The sequence below is a fragment of the Stegostoma tigrinum genome, chromosome 22 (assembly GCF_030684315.1).
Source record: "Stegostoma tigrinum isolate sSteTig4 chromosome 22, sSteTig4.hap1, whole genome shotgun sequence".
Lineage (NCBI taxonomy): Eukaryota > Metazoa > Chordata > Chondrichthyes > Orectolobiformes > Stegostomatidae > Stegostoma > Stegostoma tigrinum.
In genome coordinates this window covers 44,915,367-44,938,051 of record NC_081375.1, presented here as the reverse complement: position 1 = coordinate 44,938,051, position 22,685 = coordinate 44,915,367, and the positions used below count along the sequence as shown (strand labels likewise).

The following is a 22,685-nucleotide window of genomic DNA, read 5'->3' as shown; positions in this document are numbered from 1 at the left end:
ATTTATCTCCCCATGAGCTCACTGTAGTTAGATCCAACCCTGGCTTTGTAATAAAGCCTGCTGATAAGGGTGGTGTTGTTATTGTCTGGCAGACTGACCTCTACATTGCAGAGGCTGAGCGCCAGCTCTCAGACACTCCGTCCTATCACCCTCTGGACCGTGACCCCACCATGCAGATGTTTCATCACCCTGCTAGGTGATGTGCCTAGGTAACCTCCCCCATCCCCTTTTTCCAAAGTCTCCCAACAGCTCGCTTCCACAAATAGGAATGCCTGGGCAGATCCATTGCTTCTGCCTGCTCCTGCGGCACAGAGCTCATCTCTTGCTACCTCGACTCAGTTTTTCTCCCCTTACCAAGTCCCTTCCCAATTACCTCTGTGATTCCTCTAATGTTTCATGTCAGTTCTGAATTTTCAGTTTGCAGGCTCCAGCTGCTTCCTCTTTAACATGGATGTGCAATCCCATTGCACGTTCATCCCCCATCAGGTTGGTCTCAGGGCTCTCCACTTCTTCATGGAAAATAGGCCTGAATCATTCCCATTCACGACTGCTCTCCTCTGTCTGGCTGAGGTCATCCTCACTTTGAACAACGTTTCCTTTAACTCCTCTCAGGTCAAAGGTGTGGCCATGGGTACCCACATGGGCCCCAGTTAAGCCTGTCACTTCATGAGGTATGTGGAACATTGCTTGTTCCAGTCCTTTTCCGGCCCCCATCAACGATTCTTTCTCTGGTATATCAATAATATCATCGATGTGGCTTTCTCTCTCTCATCCAGAAATGGAAAGGTTTATTGATTTCATATCCAAATTCCATCACTGCTCTCACCTTCACCTTGGTCCAGCTCTGATTCCTCCCTTCCCTGCCCTAACGTGTCTGTTTCCATTTCTGGGGACAGGCTGGCCTCCGATATCCACAATAAACCCAAAGACTCACACAGTTATCTTGATTATTCATCCGCATACCAGACTTTATTTCATTCTTCCAGTTCTTCCGTCTCCGTCGCATCTGTTCTGATGATGCTAACCTCAACAAGTGGGCCTCTGAAATATCCACCTTGTTCTTCAACCGAAGATTCCCCTGGACCTTAGCTGACTGGGTCCTCAGCTGGGTCTGACCTGTCTCCCGCACTTGAGCCCTCACCCTCTCTCTTTGCTCCCACAATAGCTATAGGGTCCCCCTTGCCCTCACTTATCATCCCACCAGCATGGACATCCAGAGGATCATTAGCTGCCATTCCCACCATCTCCAGCAGGATACCATCACCAGACACGTATTCCCCTCCCCTTCCAAACACACCTTCCGTAGGGACCATTCCCTCTGGGACACCATGACCCACTCCTCCTTCATGACCAACACCCAATGCCCAACGCTGCACACCCCCCCCACAGCCTCCACAGCCCCATGCATCCTCCCCTGCAAACACAGAAAGGTGTAACTGCTGCACATTTATTTCCTCTCTCCTCAGTATCCAAGATCTCACATATACACCTTTTAGGTGAAGCAACGCTTTACGTGCACTTCCCACAATCTAGACTACTGCATTCGCTGCTCAGAATGTGGACTCCTTTACAGTGGGGAAACCAAGCGTAGACTGGGTGACCGCTTCACAGAACACCTATATTCTGTCTGCACAAAGGACTCTGAGCTTTCAGTTACCTGCCACTTTGTCTGTCCAACTGTTCTTTTTTTCCCTTTGGGCTCTATTTTCACGTATTATTTACGCCTTAATCACCTTCACCCACTCGAACTTCTGCATAAAAACAACCTTTTCCTAGCTACCATCAGTTCTAAAGGTCATTGAACCCAAAACGTTAACTCTGATTTCTCTCCAGAGATACTGTCAGACCCGGTGAGGTTTTCTGGCAATTTCTGTTTTTGTAGCTTGATCCTAACTTTGTGTTTATTGAAACTCTGGATGCCAGATACTGAACACATGCACAAGAGACTGCCAGTGTACCTTTAGCCAAAGGAATAAAATATATTTTAAGTAAGAAAAGTGTTAACTATAGTATGTGGGGCAAAGCAAAAGATTTGAAAAATTCATTCATCAGAAAATAAATCAAACTAAGTTTTTTTAAAGTCCATGGGATGACTGGCCAGGCCAGTATTTATTTTCCATTCCTAATCAAACAGAGGTCAGTCAAGAGTCAACCGCATTTATATGAATGATTTGGATGAAAATATAGAAGGCATGGTTGGTAAGTTTGCGGATGAAACCAAAATTGGTGGCTAAGTTGACGGTGAAGAAGGTTTTCTAAGATTATAAAAGGATCTTGATAAAATAGGTCAACGGGCTGAAAAATGGCAGACGGAGTTCAATCTGGATAAATGTGAGGTACTGCATTTTGGTATAATAAACAATGGTACGGCTTCTACAACTAATGGTAGGGCCTTGGGTAGCTGGGGCAGGTACATAATTCTTTGAAGTTTGCATTCAGATACAGTCAGGGTGGTTAAAAAGGCTTTTGGCACGCTTGACTTCATTGTTCAGTCCCTTGAGAATAGGAAATGGGAAGTCATGTTGAGGTTGTACAGGGCATTGGTGAGGTCTCTTCTGGAATATTGTGTCCAATTGTCATCTCCCAGTTATAGGAAGGATATTATTAAGCTGGAGAGGGTTAGGAAGAGATTTACCAGGATGTTGCGGTAGGGGAGGTTTGAGTTATAGAGAAAGTCTGGATAGGCTGGGACATTTTTTCATTGCAGTGTAGGAAGTTGAGAGGCAACGTGATAAAAGTTTGTAAAATAATGAGAGGTATAGGCAGAGTTAATGGTAGTTGTCTTTTCTCTAGGATGGGGGACTCATTTTCATGGTGAGAGGAGAGAGATTTAAAAAAGGCTTTACAAACATTTTTCCCCCTCCCACACAGGGTGGTTCACATGTGAAATGAACTTCCTGAGGAAGTTGTGGATGTGGGTACAATTACAACATTTAAAAGACATCTGGAAGTGTACACGAATAGGAAAGGTTTGCAGGGATATGGGCCAGGAGCAGGCAGGTGGGAATAGTCTAGTTTAGGATTATGTTCAGCGTGGGCTGGTTGGACCGAAGGGTCTGTTTTCATGCTGTATGACTCTTTGATATCACTGTGCCTCTGGGGTCACACGTAAGTCAGATCAGATAAAGATGGCAGAATCATTTCCCGAAAGACATTAATGAACCAGATGAGCTTTCCCAACAAATCAAAGATGGTTAAAGTTTTTGAGAAGGCTTTTAGCTTGGGTTGTGGATGAGGTTGTAGACTTGCTTGCCAAGCCGGTGTGTTCGACTGTAGATGTTTTGTCATCCTGCTAGGTAACATCGTCCGTGCGTCTCTGGTGAAGCGTTGGTGTTCTGGCCCGCTTGTTATTTATATGCTTTGGTTAGCTAGGTGATTGGCATCACTTCCGGTTCTGTTTATCAGTGGATTGTACATCGGGTCCAGTTCAACATGTTTGGTGATAGAGCTCCAGTCGGAATGCTGGGCCTCCAGGAATTCCCGGGCATGTCTCTGTTTGGCTACTCTGGATGTATTGTCCCATTCAAATTTGGGTTCTTCCTTGTCCATGTGAGTTGAGACCAGTGAGAATAGGTTGTGTCTCTTGTGGCTAGCTGTTGTTCATGCATCCTTATTGTCAGTTTTCTTCCTGTTTGGCCTATGTAATCTTTCTCACAGTCCTCACATGATATTTTATACATTACATTCATTTTATTGGTTGTGGGTATGGGATCCTTTACGTTCAACAGTGGCTGTTACAGGGTGGTTGTTGGTTTGTGGACTACTCTGATACCTCAGGCTGGTGGTCTTGTGGTCATCTTTGAAATATCTCCGATATACAGTAGGGTGACTGGTGTGTCTGGCCGTGTTGTGTCTTCTTGTCGTGGTCTTTCGCAGAGGTAACAGTGGATTATGCTTTTTGGGTATCCATTCCTTTTAGGAACTCTGTGCAAGTGCTCCTATGTGGAATTTTTAAAAGGAATGGATAGCGAGAAAGCACAATCCACCATTACCTTTGTGGCAGACCACAACAAGACAACACAATACAGCCGGACACACTGGTCACCCTACTGGACATTAGAGACATATCAGAGTTGACCACAAGACTACTTAGACCCCGAGGTCCACAAACCAACAATCACCTGTGGCAGCTACTGATTAACTCAAGGGATCCCATGCTTATAACCAATAAAACTAATGTAATACTGAAAATACCTTGCAAGGACTGTGAGAAACATTATGTTGGCCAAACTGGAAGAAAACTGACAATAAGGATACACAAACACCACAAACCACCAAGAGTCAACCAATTCTCACTGGTCTCAATAAACATTGACAAAGAAGGACGCAAATTCAACTGGGACAACACATCCATAATAGCACAAGCCAAACAGAGACATGCCAGTGAATTCCTGGAGGCAAGGCATTCAAACCATTACCCCACTAACAGACATGTTGAGCTGGATCTGATATACAAACCACTATAAAAACAGAACTGGAAATAATACCAATGACCCCAGCAAACCGAGGCATATAAATTACAAACAGGACTGAACACCAACACTTTACTGGAGGCAGACTGACAATGTTACCTAGCGGGGTGATGAATCATCTGCAATCAAACACAGCAGCTCAGCGAGCAAGTCCACAAACTAATTAACAATGGTTTCACAGTTATTGCTAGTTGTTTAATTCAAGACATTTCTTTTATTCAAATTCTATTTTCCTCCATAGCAAGAGTCAAACATTGGCCCCCAGAACATTACTGGGTCCCTGGCTTAATCAGTTGGTGATAATACCACTAGGCCTGACATTATTCTTTTTATCCTATCCAAATCTTAGTAAATAGTATCCACCATTTCCACACTAAAGTTCCCTGTTCAGACTTGGTCTGTAACCAATTTCGTTTTGGTGTATTTCGTGCAGTCACTAGATGCCTTTTCTCTCATCTGATCATCTCTCCCACAGGCTCCTAAAACAAACTGCAAACTAAGCGATTACTTTATTTTTTGGACAACTGCGAGATTTCCCTAAATGCAGCGTCAGGCAATCCTTTGTTCTCTGGCATACACCACACACACTGATTGACTTCTCGGTTTGTCTCTGCATGCCATTGTGCCCCTAAGGGGCGAAGGAACAAATTAATACTCGACCTGATTTGTAAAGTATCTCAAAGTAGTTTCCTAGGAAATTAAGCCTTTAATTATAAATACCTTTCTGAGTATCTGCTGTCGTATTATATGTTGTTGGAGCTGTTGTTGGAATTGTGGGCTACCATTTTGGTGCTGAGGCTCCTGTCCTTTTGTGGCCTATAGTAGAAGGGATAGTGAAGATATTTGACATTATTCAAAAGTGATTCTTTAACCTGGCAGATTTTCCAAATTATTATTCTCAATAAATGGTTACATTTTCAATAATTATTGCCAAAAGCTTAAAAAAATGTAAAGTCAGTTTCTTCAGCTGTATATACGGTTCTTCCTCTGCAATAATTTATTGGCATTGATGTGGAACCTTACATAATTACAGAACCTTTCACAAGTACTAGCATTTGAATGACTGCAACTATGTTTCCAAATCATGCAAAGTTTAAAAAAAAATTATCACATTGATTTTACAGGTTTCAAGAATGTGTGCGTGTTGTTGGTACGTCAGGGGACTTGTCACCTGACCGAACAGCAGCTGAGAGACTCTTACTGCCCCCTTCTTACTGATCAGGTAGAGGTAAGGCTGTTGGCACACCCTTCTCTGGGATCAGAACCTCAGCGATACAAGTCCCGCCCAGCAAGAGTAGCCAGCCATTTGGAAGCTGGCAGCTCTTAACACTCAGTAGAGCCATGCAGGCGGCTGCGGCTGACAGCATAAGTACAGCCCTAAAATTCCAATGTTAAGGAGGAACCAGGACAATGGGAAGGGATGTGGTGTGGAGTATAGGGGCTAGTACCAGCAGCTGTAGGCCAGGCCTTTAGGTGGTCTATAACTGTCCTCCTAAGGGCTTTGATTGGTACTGCAATGGGACTGTAGGCCATAGGCCTTCCTCTTCAGATGCTGTTGGAGGCACAGAGGTGGTGGTTTAAGTATGTGAAAGAGGACAAGAACTTGAGTATTTTAAAGATACTTCTTAATAACATTCTGGACTTGTTAAATTCTGTGTTCCCATGCTAGTCTTTTTGTACTATTTCAATTCCATAACAACACAACGTATCTGTATCGAGGTACCATGTATCTAAAATAGCGCCGAGAGGTGACATTACAAACTTTTCACTGCACTCATTTCGAGTGCACATGATAATAAAGGCTAGTCTATTTTGTTCTATTCATCATCCTGCATAATTAAACTGTTTTCACCCCACCCCCATCTGACCACATAAGCTAACTGTCAGAGTCTGTCCCTTATAGACACTGTGGTTAGTGTGATTCTGTTATTACATGAGGGAGAAAGCTACAGTAATAGCACTTATCAAACTTCAGTCTCTCATTTAAGATGCTACAATGTCACATGTTTTTCATTGCAGGCAGTGATCATTACTCCAAGTTGTAAGTCTACACAGCATGCAGAATAAAGCTTAGTAAAAACATAAAGAAATAGGAGAAGCAGTAGGCCACATAACTTCTCAAGACTACTCTGCTAATCTACACAAGCAAGTTTGATTTTTTACCTCAACTGTTTTACCTCAACTGACCACTCCCCGCTTGATGCCCAGAAAGATCAAAACTAAAACTATCTCAATCTTAAATGGGACAAAGTAGAGAGAGAAACATATCTAATGAAGGATGCATTGCTTTGGAAGTAGTACAGTGGAGATTCACTGATGTGATGCTTGGGACGAGAGCATAGTCCTATGATAAAAGGCTGAGAAAATTGGGCCTGTACTGTTTGGTGTTTAGGAACATAGGGAGGTGATTTCATTGAAATGGACACAACACTGAAGGGACTTGGCAGGGCAGGCATTGAGAGGCTGAGGAATCTAGAACAGAGGGGTACCATCTCAGGTTACACACATTGAGAGGAATTTCTGAGGAAGGGTCATCAGATTTGAAATGTTAACTCTTACTTTTTTTTTCTTCACAGATGCTGCCAGACTTGCTGAGCTTTTCCAGCCACTTCTGTTTTTGTTCTTGATTTACAGCACCTGCAGTCTTTTCAGTTTTTAAATTTACTCAATACCAGAGCATTCACAACCCTCCAGAGGGAGAGAATTCTGAATATTTAAAACCCTTTGAGTTTAGATATCTCTACTTATCTCAGTCCGAAATTATTGAGCTCTTAGCCCGAGGTGGTACCCCTCTGTTCTAGATTCCTCAGCCCGGGAAAAGAGCCTCTCAATGCCTGCCCTGCCCTGTTGTGTCCATTTCAATGAAATCACCTCCCCATGTTCCTAAACACCAGACAGTACAGGTCCAATTTTCTCAGCCTTTTATCATAGGACTACACTCTCATCCCAAGCATCAAATCAGTGTATCTCCCCTATACTACTTCCAAAGCAGTTACATCCTTCTGTAGATATGTTTCTCTCTACTTTGTTCCATCAAGCATTCCAAGGGCAGTTACAACATAGGGATTCAATGCCAAATTTCCTTTATACTATTCAATCAAAATACATTAATTAGGGGATATTTTTCCTTATTTGTCTCTGGGATGTGGGCATCATCAGGAAAGCTTGTTTCCCGTGCCCAAAGTGCTCTTGAATTGGGTGACTTGCTAGGCTGTTTCAGAGGGTTCTTAAGAAGCAGCTACATTTCTGTGAATCTGTAGTCACATGTAGGCCAGGCCAGGTAAGAGTGGCAGATTTCGTCCACCAAACAGATTATAACAAATGATAGCATTTTTTTAAATGGTCATATAATAGAGTAATAGAGTTATACAGCATGGAAACAGACCCTTCAGTCCAACCAAGTCATGTCACCCATAATCCCAAACTAAACTAGTCCCACCTGGCTGCACTCGGCCCATCTCACTCCCAACATTTCTTTTGCTAATCCAAATATCTTTTAAAAACTGTAACTGTACCCACATCCATCACTTCCTCTGCAAGTTCATTCCATACACAAATTATTCCCTATGTGAAAAAAATGCCACCCATGTCTTTTTAAAACCTTTCTCCTCCCACCTTAAAAATATGCCCACTAGTCTTGGAATCCCCCACCCTAGGGAAAAGACACTTGCTCTTCACCTTATTTATACCCTTCATTATTTTATAAACCTCTGTAAGGTCACCTCTCAACCTCCTAATGCCAGTGAAAAAAGATCCAGCCTCTCCTTTTAACACAAACCCTCCGTTTTAGGCAACATCTCTGGTAAATCTCTTCTGAGCCCCTTCGATGATGTGCAGATGCCAGTGTTGGGATTGGGTGGACAAAGTCAGAAGTCACACAACACTCGGTTATAGTATAATAGGGTTATTTGAAATCACAAGCTTTTGAAGCACTGCTCCTTCTTTAGGCTCTTCACCTGACAAAGGAGCCGTGCTACGAAAGCTTGTGATTTCAAATAAAACCTCTCCAGCTTAATACTATCGTTTCTATAACAGGGAGACCAGAGCTGGACACAGTATTCCAGAAGAGGCCTCACCAACATCCCGTACAACCTCAACGTAATTCATCTTTATTGAGATTCGCTTTCAATTCCATATTTATTCAGTCAATTCAATGCATATCCCCACTGGTCCAATGACATTACCATTCAACCACCATCTCCTCATCTTGCAATGTATAAACTTCCACCTGAACAGCTGATCCTACCTGAGTTAGCTGAAAGTTTTTAAATCTTTTAAGCAGTGCCACTGTAATTGATAATGGAAAATGGTTCAGTTTTGGCCATGTTCATTTGCCACACCCTTGTGCAGTATGTGGGCAGGAAATGTGCCAACATTCCAAAACTACAAAATACCCTGTGATCTGCAGCAAATTTGACCTTTACCTGCATCTTGAGTTGGCTGTTGCAAGCCGGAATGGGCTGAAGCTGACGGGGTGAAACACTGCGACCGTCTCCGTTCTGGGGGCCAGGTGACACCGGCAGGAGGAAGTGATTGTTTGGAGATGGGGGAAGGCTGGCATGCTGAGGGCTGCTGGTCAGGCCTCCCACTGGAGAATGCTGAGGGGAGCACTGTGGACTCAGAAATGGCGGAGACCTCACTGCATTGTGCTCTACAGCTTCCACGCATGCCTGGCTGTTAGCCATTCCCGATGGGGTACCGGACGTGTTCAGGTTCTCTGTAGAACTGTTGCTGGATGTGGAGGATATCATCGGGGTTGCATTTCTATCATTCACCTGCTGTGCTGCAAATGGACAACTGGACATCAGGTTTTCCTGCTTAACAGCTACACTGAAGAGTGACTGGGAGGATGCCTGTGGGTCATGCTGGTTATTCTGTTTCTGCTTCTGAAGTTGTATCTTCAATTCCTCCACTTGCTTTTGCTCCATGTGGAGCTTCCAGGTCAGTTCATCGATAACTTTCTGCTTCTCCATGAGCATTTTGTCCTTATGGGTGTCAAAGCCGTCCATTTCCACTTGGACGCTGCCTCCATTCATGCTACTCATCAGGCTGTCTTCAGCACTAAGGTGAACGGGGGAAGGCACAGGCACATCGCTGAAGGTATCTGGCAACCCGCTCAAGTCAGATCCGGTGACAGAGAGATCGGACGACGCCGGGGAAATGGGAGGTGTCGAGCTGGTGCTGCCAAACGGGTAAAATCCGTTGGGCAACACTGTGGTCGCGGTCTGAGTCTGAAAGGTTGATAGAGTGGTCACGGGAGTCATCGGGAAAGTCACGGCCGTCATCTCGCTGACCGACCCTGACGAGCTGGTGCTGGTACTGCTGGCTGGCAGGGGGCTGCTCTTTGAGTCTTGGAACGGTTTCAGCCTCTTCATGAGTGCGGTTTTCGTACCAGACACTGGTAGACCTCGTATTCTCAGCTGCTGCCTCAACTCGGATACCTGTGTGTGGTGAAGAAAGAAAGCCCAAATTGTGTAGGGTTAGTCCGAGACTGAGTCAGTAACAAACACCTCTATTCAGACACCCTACTGACTGCGGAAATACATGATGTTGCTTTTCTGGTATGGAATAGAAAGGAATGTACTTATACGGAGTCTTTCATATATGCAAGGTGTTACAAGGTACTCTGTAACCAAAGACGTTGTTTAGAAATGTAGTCACAGCATTGGCATAGCACTAAGAGATGAACGCATTTAAATAGTGGTTTAAATCAACATTGGGGAAACTTTCAAACTTCTGAAACGTGTACCCTATTCTTTATGTAGGAAAAAGTGACGACAAATTTGTTCTTAGCAGTGTCCTGCAAATTTTAGTCGGACAAATAACTGAGCAATTTTCTTTTGCAGTGAGAACACATCATCTTCAAAGCAGTCATGGATCCTTTAATGCTCACTTGTAAAGCCAGTTAGAACCTTCCTGTAATCATTCAAAAGATTTAGATGGTTTTGATTCAGACAAGAAATTATACACAAAGAGTAAACACATGTGACATGAAGGTTGGAGGTGTCGTTGACAGTATAGAGGGCTGTTGTAGGCTGCAGTGGGACATTGACAGGATGCAGAGATGGGCTGAGAGGTGGCAGATGGAGTTCAACCTGGATAAATGCGAGGTGATGCATTTTGGAAGGTCGAATTTGAAAGCTGAGTACAGGATTAAGGATAGGATTCTTGGCAGTGTGGAGGAACAGAGGGATCTTGGTGTGCAAATACATAGATCCCTTAAAATGGCCACCCAAGTGGACAGGGTTGTTAAGAAAGCATATGGTGTTTTGGCTTTCATTAACAGGGGGATTGAGTTTAAGAGTCGTGAGATCTTGTTGCAGCTCTATAAAACTTTGGTTAGACCGCACTTGGAATACTGCATCCAGTTCTGGTCGCCCTATTAGAGGAAAGATGTGGATGCTTTGGAGAGGGTTCAGAGGAGGTTTACCAGGATGCTGCCTGGACTGGAGGGCTTATCTTATGAAGAGAGGTTGACTGAGCTCAGACTTTTTTCATTGGAGAAAAGGAGGAGGAGAGGGGACCTAATTGAGGTATACAAGATAATGAGAGGCATAGATAGAGTTGATAGCCAGAGACTATTTCCCAGGGCAGAAATGGCTAACATGAGGAGTCATAGTTTTAAGCTGGTTGGAGGAAAGTATAGAGGGGATGTCAGAGGCGGGTTCTTTACACAGAGAGTTGTGAGAGCATGGAATGTGTTGCCAGCAGCAGTTGTGGAAGCAAGGTCATTGGGGTCATTTAAGAGACTGCTGGACATGCATATGGTCACAGAAATTTGAGGGTGCATACATGAGGATCAATGGTCGGCACAACATCGTGGGCTGAAGGGCCTGTTCTGTGCTGTACTGTTCTATGTTCTATGTTGTACTCACATATTAATCTGTAAAAATGAATGATCTTATCCCCTTTCTGCAGGTTATCTTTGGTAGGACATGCAGCTTTTGCTCTGCAATTGTCCAATGTCATTGAATTTCATGTCATAAGTAACATTTGCAATTATTGCTTTTTCTAGTTATGCAACATATTTATGAATGGTCATATACAACCTAGAATGCATGACAGAAGATTGATCGTACTGGAATGTTCTAAGAGCTGCACTGGATTTTTCAATAACTGATGTACAGTTAGCAACACTTCTGTTTCTTCAAGGTCAATCCAATGACAATTGTATTTCATATTGTACGGGGACCCGTTAGAGTGAAGCTGCGCTATTGCTGGAGTTATTACAAAGCTGAAAATGTACGTCCGACTATATTGAGATTTAACTTGTTTTACTGACCAATTTTGTCTTTGTAATGAACTATAATTCCTGGCAATTAGACTTTCAAAACTGGCGTACACTTGTTTTTCTAGGCCCCAGGTTTTACTTAAGATATTTTTTGACAATCATTTGTGTTTTAGCAGTTGAGACTCTTTTAGTATCTGAATCTTATGAATGTGGCTTTGCTTATGTAAAGCATTATTATTTGCAAAGGGATAGTAGGAACTGCTGATGCTGGAGTCTGCGATAACAAGGTGTGGAGCTGGAGGAACACAGCAGACCATGCAGCATCAGAACAGCAGGAAAGCTGATGTTTTGTGTTTGGACCCTTCTTCAGAAATCTTCTTCTGAAGGGTCCAGACCCGAAACATCAGCTTTCCTGCTCCTCTGATGTTGCCTGGCCTGCTGTGTTCCTCCAGCTCCACACCTTATTATTTGGAAAGGTGTGCTTGTATGCTTCTGCTGATAACTTCACAACTAAATGCAATGCCCAGAGTGTAAATGAGCCAGCAGGATTGATCCCTGCATGATGTAGTGGCGCTATCAGTTTATTTACACATCAATATTTCTGTATTGTCCAGTTCAGGTTGCAATCCAGCAAATGCAAACTATACGCAGTGTGATGTAAGAGCCTGCAGAGGGAACTCTTTCAAGAAATGTACAGTTCAGCATAGTCAAGTTGGAAGTTGCATGCTGTAAATTAAAGGGAATATTTAATAGGATGCTAAAGGTTGCGTTAAATTATTGTTTCCATGAGGTTTGCATGATTTATTTCCAGGTCAGTTCTGTGGGTTGGATGCAAATGGCTGTCTAAGCATCGTTGAAAACTTTCTGTGCAAAATGCCAGCAAAAACTTTATAACCTTCCCATTAAGAACACTTCTCAAGACAGCTTACCATTCATTGTGTCCAAGAGTAACTTTAGCAATGTTGCAGTGAATGCCAAGCTTGTCAGTTGGTTATAGACAAAAACATAACTGAAATAGCTCATATCAATCAATTACTGTCACCAGGTTATGTTATTCATTATTCTGGCTTCAGTAGTAAATGCAAATCCATCAGGTCTGGCTAGGTAACCAGCTATATAGTGGTGTAACTCAAGTGATTCTAGCATTGATACCCAAAGTATGATGTAAAATAAGATGTAATGTACCTGTAAGCTGCAATGAAACAGAACATAATATCACTGAAGTGTAAATTCCTTAGTGCAACAGCATTTCAGCTTGTCATTCATTTACCAGGACAAACCAGTAACACTTGCAAATGAACGTACTGGTCATACTGGAGCTCCACTTTGAAGTATACAAGTTATTCATAAGTTTCGCTGTTTTCTTCCTTGCTGGTTGCTGGAGCCCACCAAAACAAAGCTTATCAAAAAATGACTAAGACTACTCTAGTACAGTACCCGTCCGTATGAACATAATGCATATGTACGCCAAATATAGAAATAACTGAATCCCCTGTGGTACTTCTGAAAGCTGAGTTTGACTTGTTGTGCTTGTCATTTTAGGAAGCAATCAACACAAAGTATTATAAAGAAATGATGGGCACTAATAGACGAAACAATGTAGTTTGGAGACTTTTCCTCATGCAGAGAGTGGTGTAATTGCGGTAGATTCCGACGTGTGAAATGTTCGAAACATATTGCACTGAAGTATTTAAGGGGAGTTTTACAAGGGCACAGCTGCGGTTTAGCAGCAAAATAAATTGTGATGTACAGCTCGCTCTGTTGGTTTTCGTCAAACAGCGTAACCTCCCGCTAACTGGAAGATTGTTTTTCAGCTTCTGCAATAAGCAAGCATATTGGGAATCTCCATACAGAGAAAGAATAGCAAACATTGGAATCAATGCATCACATTCTTACTGTGCACAGGAAAACTGCTGGAGCTTTAGTAACCCCACCACTTATAAGCTTTCCAAAGAACACTCTTCATTCACTGGCCCTGCTGGGTTTCTCCAGTCCCCTGATGAAACTGAAGTGGAGAATTTGCACAAATACTAGCGATATGGTACAAGTGAATGTTTTTAGCTGTTTATGTTGTTTTCTAGGGTCTTCATTGCTATGACCTCCCATCCTACACGTCCACCTGCTCCCTGACTTAATGACGAGGTATTTTCAGACAAACTTTTAGTGTCATAAGAAAATGAGATGCTATTTTAATATAATTGAAATAAATGTACATTTTTAATTACAACCTATAAGTTAACATTGTATATGACATTGAACATACTTTTAAGTCATCCAGATTGGATGGAAGAGGTCCAAGTTTCAAAGGAGGGCCACTGGTTTGACTGGACATTGCAGACTTCACTGGGGACAAACTGCTGCTTGAGGCAGTAGTCGTTGAAGTGCAAGTGTTTCGGGAAAGCTGTTCACCAGACTGCCTGTAAAAACATTTAAAACATTCATTGTACCTACAGAAACACATCTGCTAATCACAATGCTCTTCTCTTCTCATGAGGTAGCTTGTTGCATGGCAGTGATTGTAGATAAATTCATTTACTTATTTTACCTTCTATTGCAAATTTAATCATAGTGACCACGCAACTAGTAGACAATCAAAAGAACTATCTGATTCACCATATGTCCTTCATACAAGGAAATCTACAGTTCTCACCCAGTCTGGCCTAAGTGTGATTCCAGGATACTGGGATCAATTCTTCACTGACAGTCCAACAAGCCATTCAGTTCAAAAGATGGATCACTGCCATCTTCTGAAGGACACTTAAGGCTCGGCAAGCAGCCTCCCATGAACAAAATACAAAAGAAAACTTTCATTGTTAATCTGAACTATTAATCTACTTTTCCCTTCAAATTTTAATAAGTCAGTTCCAGCATTTAGGGTCTCTCTTTGATCTACTGTCGATTTTATGCACTCGAACACTAACTGGATAACCATCTCAAAGATCGGTGCAAAAAGAATATGAGAAATACAATATTGTAGTTGAGGGAAATCAAACAGATAAACTGGCAAATGTTGGAAAGGTCAAGAGGTAATAGTGGAGAATGTAACAAGGTTAACAAATCAGATTGGTGTCCTTTCATCAGATCTCCTTCACAAATGACGGACCTGATGAGAATACACTATACTTAGTTATGTTTATTTTTATTTTGTAGTTCATCTCAGCTGGACTTTATCTCCTGATTTCTCCCAGTGCTACAGAGCAAACTGAATTGATTATCCCGTTTAAGGCTGTACACATGATTGGAGCTTGTATAGACCTTCCCTTTGTGGTAATTGTGCTCCAAATAATAACATTTCCACAACTTTTTTTCACATATCTTTGTTTCTTAATTATTTCACATCCAAAATAAAGCATGGTTAGTGAGGTCCTAAAAATAATTGCGTTTTCTTTAGGAGTGAGCAGTGAAAGAAAACATAGATTTGTCTAGAAATTGTCAGGGGGTGCATTTTACATGTTCCGCAGTGGGTGTATTTTTGGTGTGGATCGGGGCATATATTACGGATCAGATGGCCAACTCATCAGCATCCTGCCAACCTCCAAAGTGCCTTAGTTTGGGGGAGGGGCTGAAATCAGCAGTTTGATGCTATATATACAAATAAGTAATTAACTGAATGTCAATTTGGTTTGTTAGCAAGTCCATTGATCTGAAAAATTGTACTGCCCATGGCAAAACACACTTGGCATGGGCAGTCCAGGAGGAGTGGGCAGGCTGCTTTTTATTATATAGATGATAAAGCTAGCAGGAAAGGGGACGGAGCATTCTTCCCTGCACCATAACTTCAAGGTGTATCTCTTCCCCCTTCTCATGCCCCACCCACCCTACAAATCTCAGCCACCCAACTCCTCTACCAAGAATTTAGGATCCCTCACCGCGTTTAATCCCAAGGAGTTACTTTTCTGGGGCAGTCATGATCCTCTTTGAGTTCCTTTCTGTCGTGACTGATAATGAGCTCGAGTGCTGCTGGGATTGATGGAACTGGTTCCAAGTGCTGAGACTTTCTCCCATTGCAGGAACTACCACTATTAATCAATGTATTTTTCAAAGGGTGCGATACAATGTCAAGAGTGATAAAGAGGCAGCCGAGGTGCGCTCCACAGAGCTATAATTACTTACTATACTGTACCTAAGTTAATTTCATGAACAATCATCCTGATATTGTGAAATGTTAATGCATGCCTTGTTACAGGCTTGACACAATCCAGGACAAAGCAGTTCACTTGATCAGCACCCCATTCACCCTCTTAAACATTACCTCCTTTCAACATTGACTCATGCTGTTATAGCATTGCTTGCAGTTACAAGATGCACTGCAGCAATTTGCTAAAGCTCCTTTGGCAGTACCATCTAAAGGTGCACTGAAACACTACCACCTACAACTCGACTTCCAAGCCTCATAGCCATCCTAATTTGGAACTCTCTTACCATTTCTTAATTGATGTTGAGTCAAAAACCTGGAACCGTCTTCCGAACAGTCCAGTGCACCTACACCAAATGAGGCAGTAATTCAAGAACATGGCTCATCAACGCATTCTCAAGAGCAGTTAGGGATGGACGAACCAGTAAATCTCATAAAATAACAAAACAACAGTTTCTTTGCAGGTAGTCAGGCTATTTAATACGCAACGAAAACAGAAGTTGCTGGAGAAGCTCAGCAGGTCTGGAAGCATTTGAGAAGAAAATCAGAGTTAACACTTTGGGTCCACTGACTGTTCCTCAGGTCTGAAATGTTAACTGATTTTTCTTTACAGATGCTGCCAGACCTGCTGAGCTTTCCCAGCAACTTCTGTCTTTGTTCCTTATTTACAGCATTCACAGTTCTTTCGGTTTTTTATTTAATACATAAGTCAGGTGCGAAAATCAGATAAGACCCATGTGTGAGAAAATGGGATGGTATGGTGGCTCAGTGGTTAGCACTACTGCTTCACAATGCCAAGGACCCAGATTCAATTCCAGCCTCAGCTGACTGCGTGGAGTTTACACGTTCTCCCTGTGGCTGCACTTGTTTCCTCCGGGTGCTCCAGGTTCCTCCCATTGTCCAAAAATGTGCAGGTGGTAGTTTGGGCCCATAGTGCCCAGGGATGTGTAGGTTAGGTGCCCAGGATAAGCCATGGGAAACGTAGAGGTTACACGGATAGCGTAGGGAGGCGAGTCTGGATGGGATGTTTTTCAGAGAGTCAGTGTGGATCTGTTGGGCTGAATGGCCTGCTTCCACACTGTAGGAATTCTATTCTATTTCTAAAACTGCAGGTCTCAGTTTATCTATATGAAAGGTAACAGTGATGAACAGCATACATAATATTTTCAGCTGTGAGAGGGCTACTTTGATCTGGTTATCAAAAGGTTACACAGTACAAGAGTTGTTGAGTATCTAAGATTCTATTACTTGTTTTGCAATACACTGACGAGTTGGAACTTGATGGAATGAAGATGCAACCAAAGCATCTTTATGGAAGGTGCACTTGAAAATTCAACATCGGTTCAGGCACATTGTGGTAGATTTTCAACTTGCTTCACAGGCATCAAACTGCCATTGTGGATGGCATTGAAAATCAAGCACTTGCTGTAAGGGGTGGCCAGAATGCTAGCCTGACATCTCAGTGGGAGGTTTAGAAACTGTCATGTTATTTCTGAAGATTTGCATATTTAACTGTCTCTGTCTTGCTAATCATCTATTTACTCTTTCTGTTTCTGTGTGATTAAATAATGTGTATGTGAATATGCTCATTGTTTTTAAATCTCAATTATACATTTCATCTCCACTAATTTCCAGTTTCACAATGATGGGGAATGCATGATGGGAAGCTCTGTTTCAAAATATCACTATCAAAGAGTAATTGTAAAGGCTGCAATACCCTGCTTCTTTACTTGCTGTGTTATGGCATGCACAAAACTGATTAGTTGATACTGGGATCTACCAATGGTAACTGAAAAAAAACTGAACTATCACAGTGACAGGAGACCAATATTTTTAAACTCTATCACAGGATATGGGTGTTACCAACAGCATCTGTGTTTATTCCCCATCCCTAATTTCTCTTGAGGCGGTGGTACTGGGAAGCAAACGTCTTTCACACAACTGAATGGCTTGCTGAACCATTTCACAGGACATTTAAGAGTCACATTTTTGTGAATCTGTAATCATATCCAAACTAGAGCAGGCTCGGAAGGCAAATTTCCTTCCCAAAAGCACATTAGTAAATCAGAAGTGGTTTTTTTACGAAATCTCAGTAGCTTCATGGCCACCATTAAAAATTATATTAGTTTTTTCCCTCATATCAGATTTATTCAACTGGTTGAATTGAAATTCCTTTGCTGGGTTTGAATCTGTGACTCACAACCATTATCGTACTGCTCAAGTGTCACAACATCTTTATCATTCACTTTATTAACTACCCTTTTAATGGTGATCAGATTACAGGGTATTAGACATGGAGACATTGTGTCATCTTCAGCTAACATCTGTAAGTATGCCTTTCTTCAGAGCTTATGAGATAGTGATCAGATAATGAAGCTAAATGCTCAAAAGACATTCACTGTTTTTCAATGCTTTAGCCTACTCACTTTAGAGATGTGGCCAGAATGTTCTGATAGTTATAATGATGCTGTTGATGGTGCTGCTGCTGGCTTAATATCTGCAGCTGGAGGAATAGCTGTTGCTGCTGGAGCAGCCTGGCATAGGCTGAATCCATTGGAGGTGGGGACTTTTCTGGCTTTTGATCCGGTGGAATGTATTGGTGATACTTCAGTTTCTTCACCTTTGGTTTTGTATCCTTTGGCTTCTTGTGGCGCTGGTTTTTTCCATCAGGGGATGGTTTTGTCTAATGTTTATGGAAGAAATGAAAGGAAATATTTTAAACTTTCTACACATTGAGCCATGTAATGAAGAGAAGAAAGAATTAGAATTTATGATTCATTCTTGCTGTTGACGTATTGCTGGAGATCTAGGAATTCAATGTGACATGTGATACAAACATCATTTTATAATTTTCAGGTGGCGACAGTCTGAAGTCTGACAGGCAAACAGATGTCTCAAGATGTGATAGTAATACATTTTAGACTGCAAACAGATGGTTTGGACAAAATGGGGTGTCAAAAGGAGAGCTACATCTGGGGTCTTGTGAAACTCATTGATAAATCCAACAATGAATTCACATTACAGGTTGAGCAATAACGTAACGCTGTTCTGGTTTCACACCCAAATCTAAGCTCGCATTGTATAAACTGGGCTTTTAAGGTCCAAATGCATGACAGGATTAAGTCTCGTTTCATCAGGCCTTCCCTAGTCTCTTATGTTGAAAACCTGATGTCACAAAGGTCTCATTTATCACATCACCTTTTCTATATTTTTCAGACTGTGCTATGTCCTGACCTTTCATGTAAGTTTTTAATAACTTACATGCAGATTCTTGATCAAGTGAACTTTTTCAACCAATCCTATTTTCTTTTAGATCCAGTTGTTTCAAAAGTAAATTTAATTTAAAATAAACTTCCCTTTGCAAGTATGCTTCATGCACGGATGTAATCTGTGTTAAATTTTGAAATGAAACTAATTTGGGTCAATTGAAAACAAAAAAAATCCTTTCTGTTCTGATGGATTGTTGTTGACAATGCAGTACTATGGTAGTTATAACCGTTGTGAAGGGATTGAATGGAATGAAGTAACAGCAGAGTGCCAACCCTGCAGGAGGTTTGAAAGAATAAAAAAAATCTGGTTATTGTTAATAAATTTGAACCTGTTCTTCAACATTCCAACCCCAGCATGCAAAAGAATCCTCAAAAGAATTAAAAATGGTATCAAAGGTAAATTTTCAAAGCATAGCATCCTCAAACATTTTAAAAACACTGAATAAATGCAGGACTGCCAATAATAATCTCATATGATACATGGAAGTGCTGTTGGTTGGAATGTGTTACTACAGCAGCATTATTGCTTGGAAATTAACATATCACACCTTGCTACCCTCTGATGATTACTTTGAGAAGAAGTTATCAGTGCTGGGTCTTCTACCTAACCAAAAGATACTCGTGCACATATCAGTTCAGTAATGCAGGTAAACACAAGGCACTGTATATTTTATTATATATTTAACCCTTTCTTATATACTTACATGTTGGTCAGAGCACAGAAGCAGGCCACATGGCCTAACAAATCCATGACAGTGTTCTGATCCACACAAGTTTTTTTCTCCTTTCTTCTTTCACCACATTAACATATCCCCCTATTCCTCCATTCAAGTTTCACTCAAATGCCACTACTCTAGTTATCTCAACTATTTCTTCTAGCAGTCAAATCCACTTTCTAAGTAGTCACTATGTAAACAAATTTCTCCTGAATGCCTATTGGTTTTAATAATGATTATCTTTAATAATGACTCCTCCCCCAGTTCAGATCTTCTGTGGGAATGGAAACATCTTCTTTATGTCTACGTTATCAGAATAATTCAAATATGTACAGATAGGTGACAATTGGCAGATTGCATAACTATCGGCTAAAGAGAAGAAAACAGAAGATTAGGAGTTTTTCAGATGTGCAAAAGGTTGCAAGTGATATTTCATAACGTTTGGTTCTGACACCATGTTTATAATCCTGAAGAATTTATCAGGTCACACTCAAAGAGTTCCAACCTGTTCAATTCTTTATGAAAGCTTTAATTTCTTCTTTCAAAATAACCATGCCAGTGACTATATTTTACATCATCTTCAGTCCTTTCAATATTTTTTATAATATGGAGATGAGAACAATTTGCAGTTTTTCAAGTGTGGTAAACCAACTTTGTATAGAAGTTTCATATAAATGGCACACTCATGTTGCAAATCTATGAATGGATTTCTGAGTTCTTCTCTGTATTGGCTAACGTCAACCAATTAGTAGCCATCTGCAAACTTGCATTTTCAATTCATTTCCAGTTCACTATCCCAGAGTGTGCTGGGACATTGAGTAAATTTAAGTGTGACATTGTAAGATGTTTGATTAGTAATGAGTCGAATGGCTTTGGAGACAGGCAGGAAAGTGAAGTTGAGGTCAAAATGAGATCAGCCATGAACACATTAAATGGTGGAGCAGGCTTGAGAGGCTGAATTGCCTACGCCTGTTCCTCGTTTTAAACTGCTAATATAATTGATGAGCAACGATAGTTTCAGTATTGAACCATGTGGCACATCATTTCTGACCATTGTCAATTTGAGTAACTACCTTTAATCCTATCTCTCATAATTTCTCTTACTTAGCCAGTGGCTGTACAGTTGCTGCCTCACTGTTTATCTTCGAAACTTAGTCATGGGTAAAATTACTGAAAGGCTTTGTGGAAGATCTGTTGGAAATTTAAATACATTTTACATTTAGTATTACCCTTACTTAGGCATTCTCTTATTTCTTCAAAAAAATTCTATAAAGTTGGGGAGTTGTGATCGTGCTTTCTGAAATAGAATCCCTACAGTGTGGAAACAGGGCTTTCAGCACAAGTCCACAACGATCCTCAGAACATCCCACCCAGACCCATCACCCTGTAACCCACCTATTCTACACACCCATGAACACTACAGGCAATTTAGCATGGCCAATCCATCCAGCCTGCACATCTTTGGAGTGGGTAAGAAACTGGAGCACCCAGAGGAAACCCATGCAAACACAGGGAGAATGGGCAAACTTCACACAGACGGCTGCCCAAGGGTGGAATTGAACCCGGGTGCCTTGTGCTGTGACGCAGCAGTGCTAACCACAGAGCCACTGTGCCACCCTGTCAGTGTCGACCACAGACCTGTGTTATATTTGCAGTTTCCAAATATTTTTCCATTAAATTTTTGACGAAGGATTTAATTGTCTTTTCTATCATCAACATGAAATCTAATTGCTGGAGAGCTCCCAGACTTCTTCTATTTCTCTTTTTAAGTACAGGAATTAATTTAGCTGTCTGCCAGTCCTCTCACATTATATGCAAGAAATATAAAAACTTATTATCTATTCACTAACGTCCTTTAATATGCATCATTGCAACCCATTCGTCTGGTTTTTTGTCATCTCTAAAGCTGTTTAGTTTTTCATTATTTATCTTTTGTATTTATGTCCTGACAATAGAAAGCGAGGTAATCATGTCCATCATGTTAACCTCCATGATAAATCTCAAGAAGAAATAACTATTTAATATTCCTGTGATTGTCTGTTGTTGCAATTAGTTAATATTACAATAACTATGCTTTAAAAACTGTAACTTTTGGTTGATAAAATGTTCTAGGTGCTGTGATTTTAAATAAAAAATAGATTCATCTGGGCAGGTTTCCGGAGAGGTCTCTACTTGCAGGTCAAGGGGCAAGTTTGGCAGGTGGTGAGAGGTGTTTACACCCAGTATAATAGTGACGTCTTGGAATCATAGAATCACAAAATCCCTAATATCTCTTGTGGAAATGGGATGCTGGTGAGCATCTTGGAAGAGGGTTTGACTTTTAAGTATAAATCAGGGGCTGGGGATGTAGTAGGGGGCCACATTATTTGTGTAATCGCACCATATGAGAAAAAAAGTTTGGAAGCACCTGGTAAATGAAGGAAGGATTTCCAGCATCCATGTACTATTCATATCAAAGGATAAGTTCAAAGTTACAGATAATTAATTTATATTTCTATCTGGGAAGAGGCCTTGTGTGTGACATTGCATTGGAAATAGGTCTAGGAGTTAAGAATTTTTTTGCTTTGATATATATCAACTGTGTTGGTCAAACATGGTGAAGGCATAGAGAAAATCAGAATCAGAAATGAAAGATATTTCCAATTTTGAGACACTGTGCAATTCTGCACATAATGCTCATGCTGGGGATGAACAGGGCTGGAGGATTTGCCCAGCCTAATACTTTTGGGAGAAATCTCAAGACATTCTATCTCAGAAGGTAACTGAGAAGAGGAAATAAATTCACAGTGAATTCTTGGACATTTTATTTGCTGCATAAGAAAAGAGTCCTGTAAACTTTGCAAAACCTTTATACCCTGCACC

General features: G+C 41.4%; 1 protein-coding gene across 6 annotated transcripts in view; it reads right to left on the bottom strand.

The window, feature by feature from the left end:
• Positions 1 to 22,685, bottom strand: part of LOC125463642 (myocardin) — a 600,727-nt gene that overhangs the window by 11,562 nt on the left and 566,480 nt on the right. For 5 of the 6 annotated variants that reach the window (XM_059653806.1, XM_059653807.1, XM_048555183.2 and 2 more), the window contains 4 exons: positions 18,265 to 18,521; positions 13,967 to 14,120; positions 8,897 to 9,913; positions 5,193 to 5,288 (listed from right to left, as the gene is read on the bottom strand). In XM_059653806.1, the coding sequence (XP_059509789.1) occupies positions 5,193 to 5,288; positions 8,897 to 9,913; positions 13,967 to 14,120; positions 18,265 to 18,521 (1,524 nt within the window). The remainder of the gene's footprint in view (positions 1 to 5,192; positions 5,289 to 8,896; positions 9,914 to 13,966; positions 14,121 to 18,264; positions 18,522 to 22,685) is intronic. The other variant, XM_048555184.2, reaches the window with a different exon arrangement.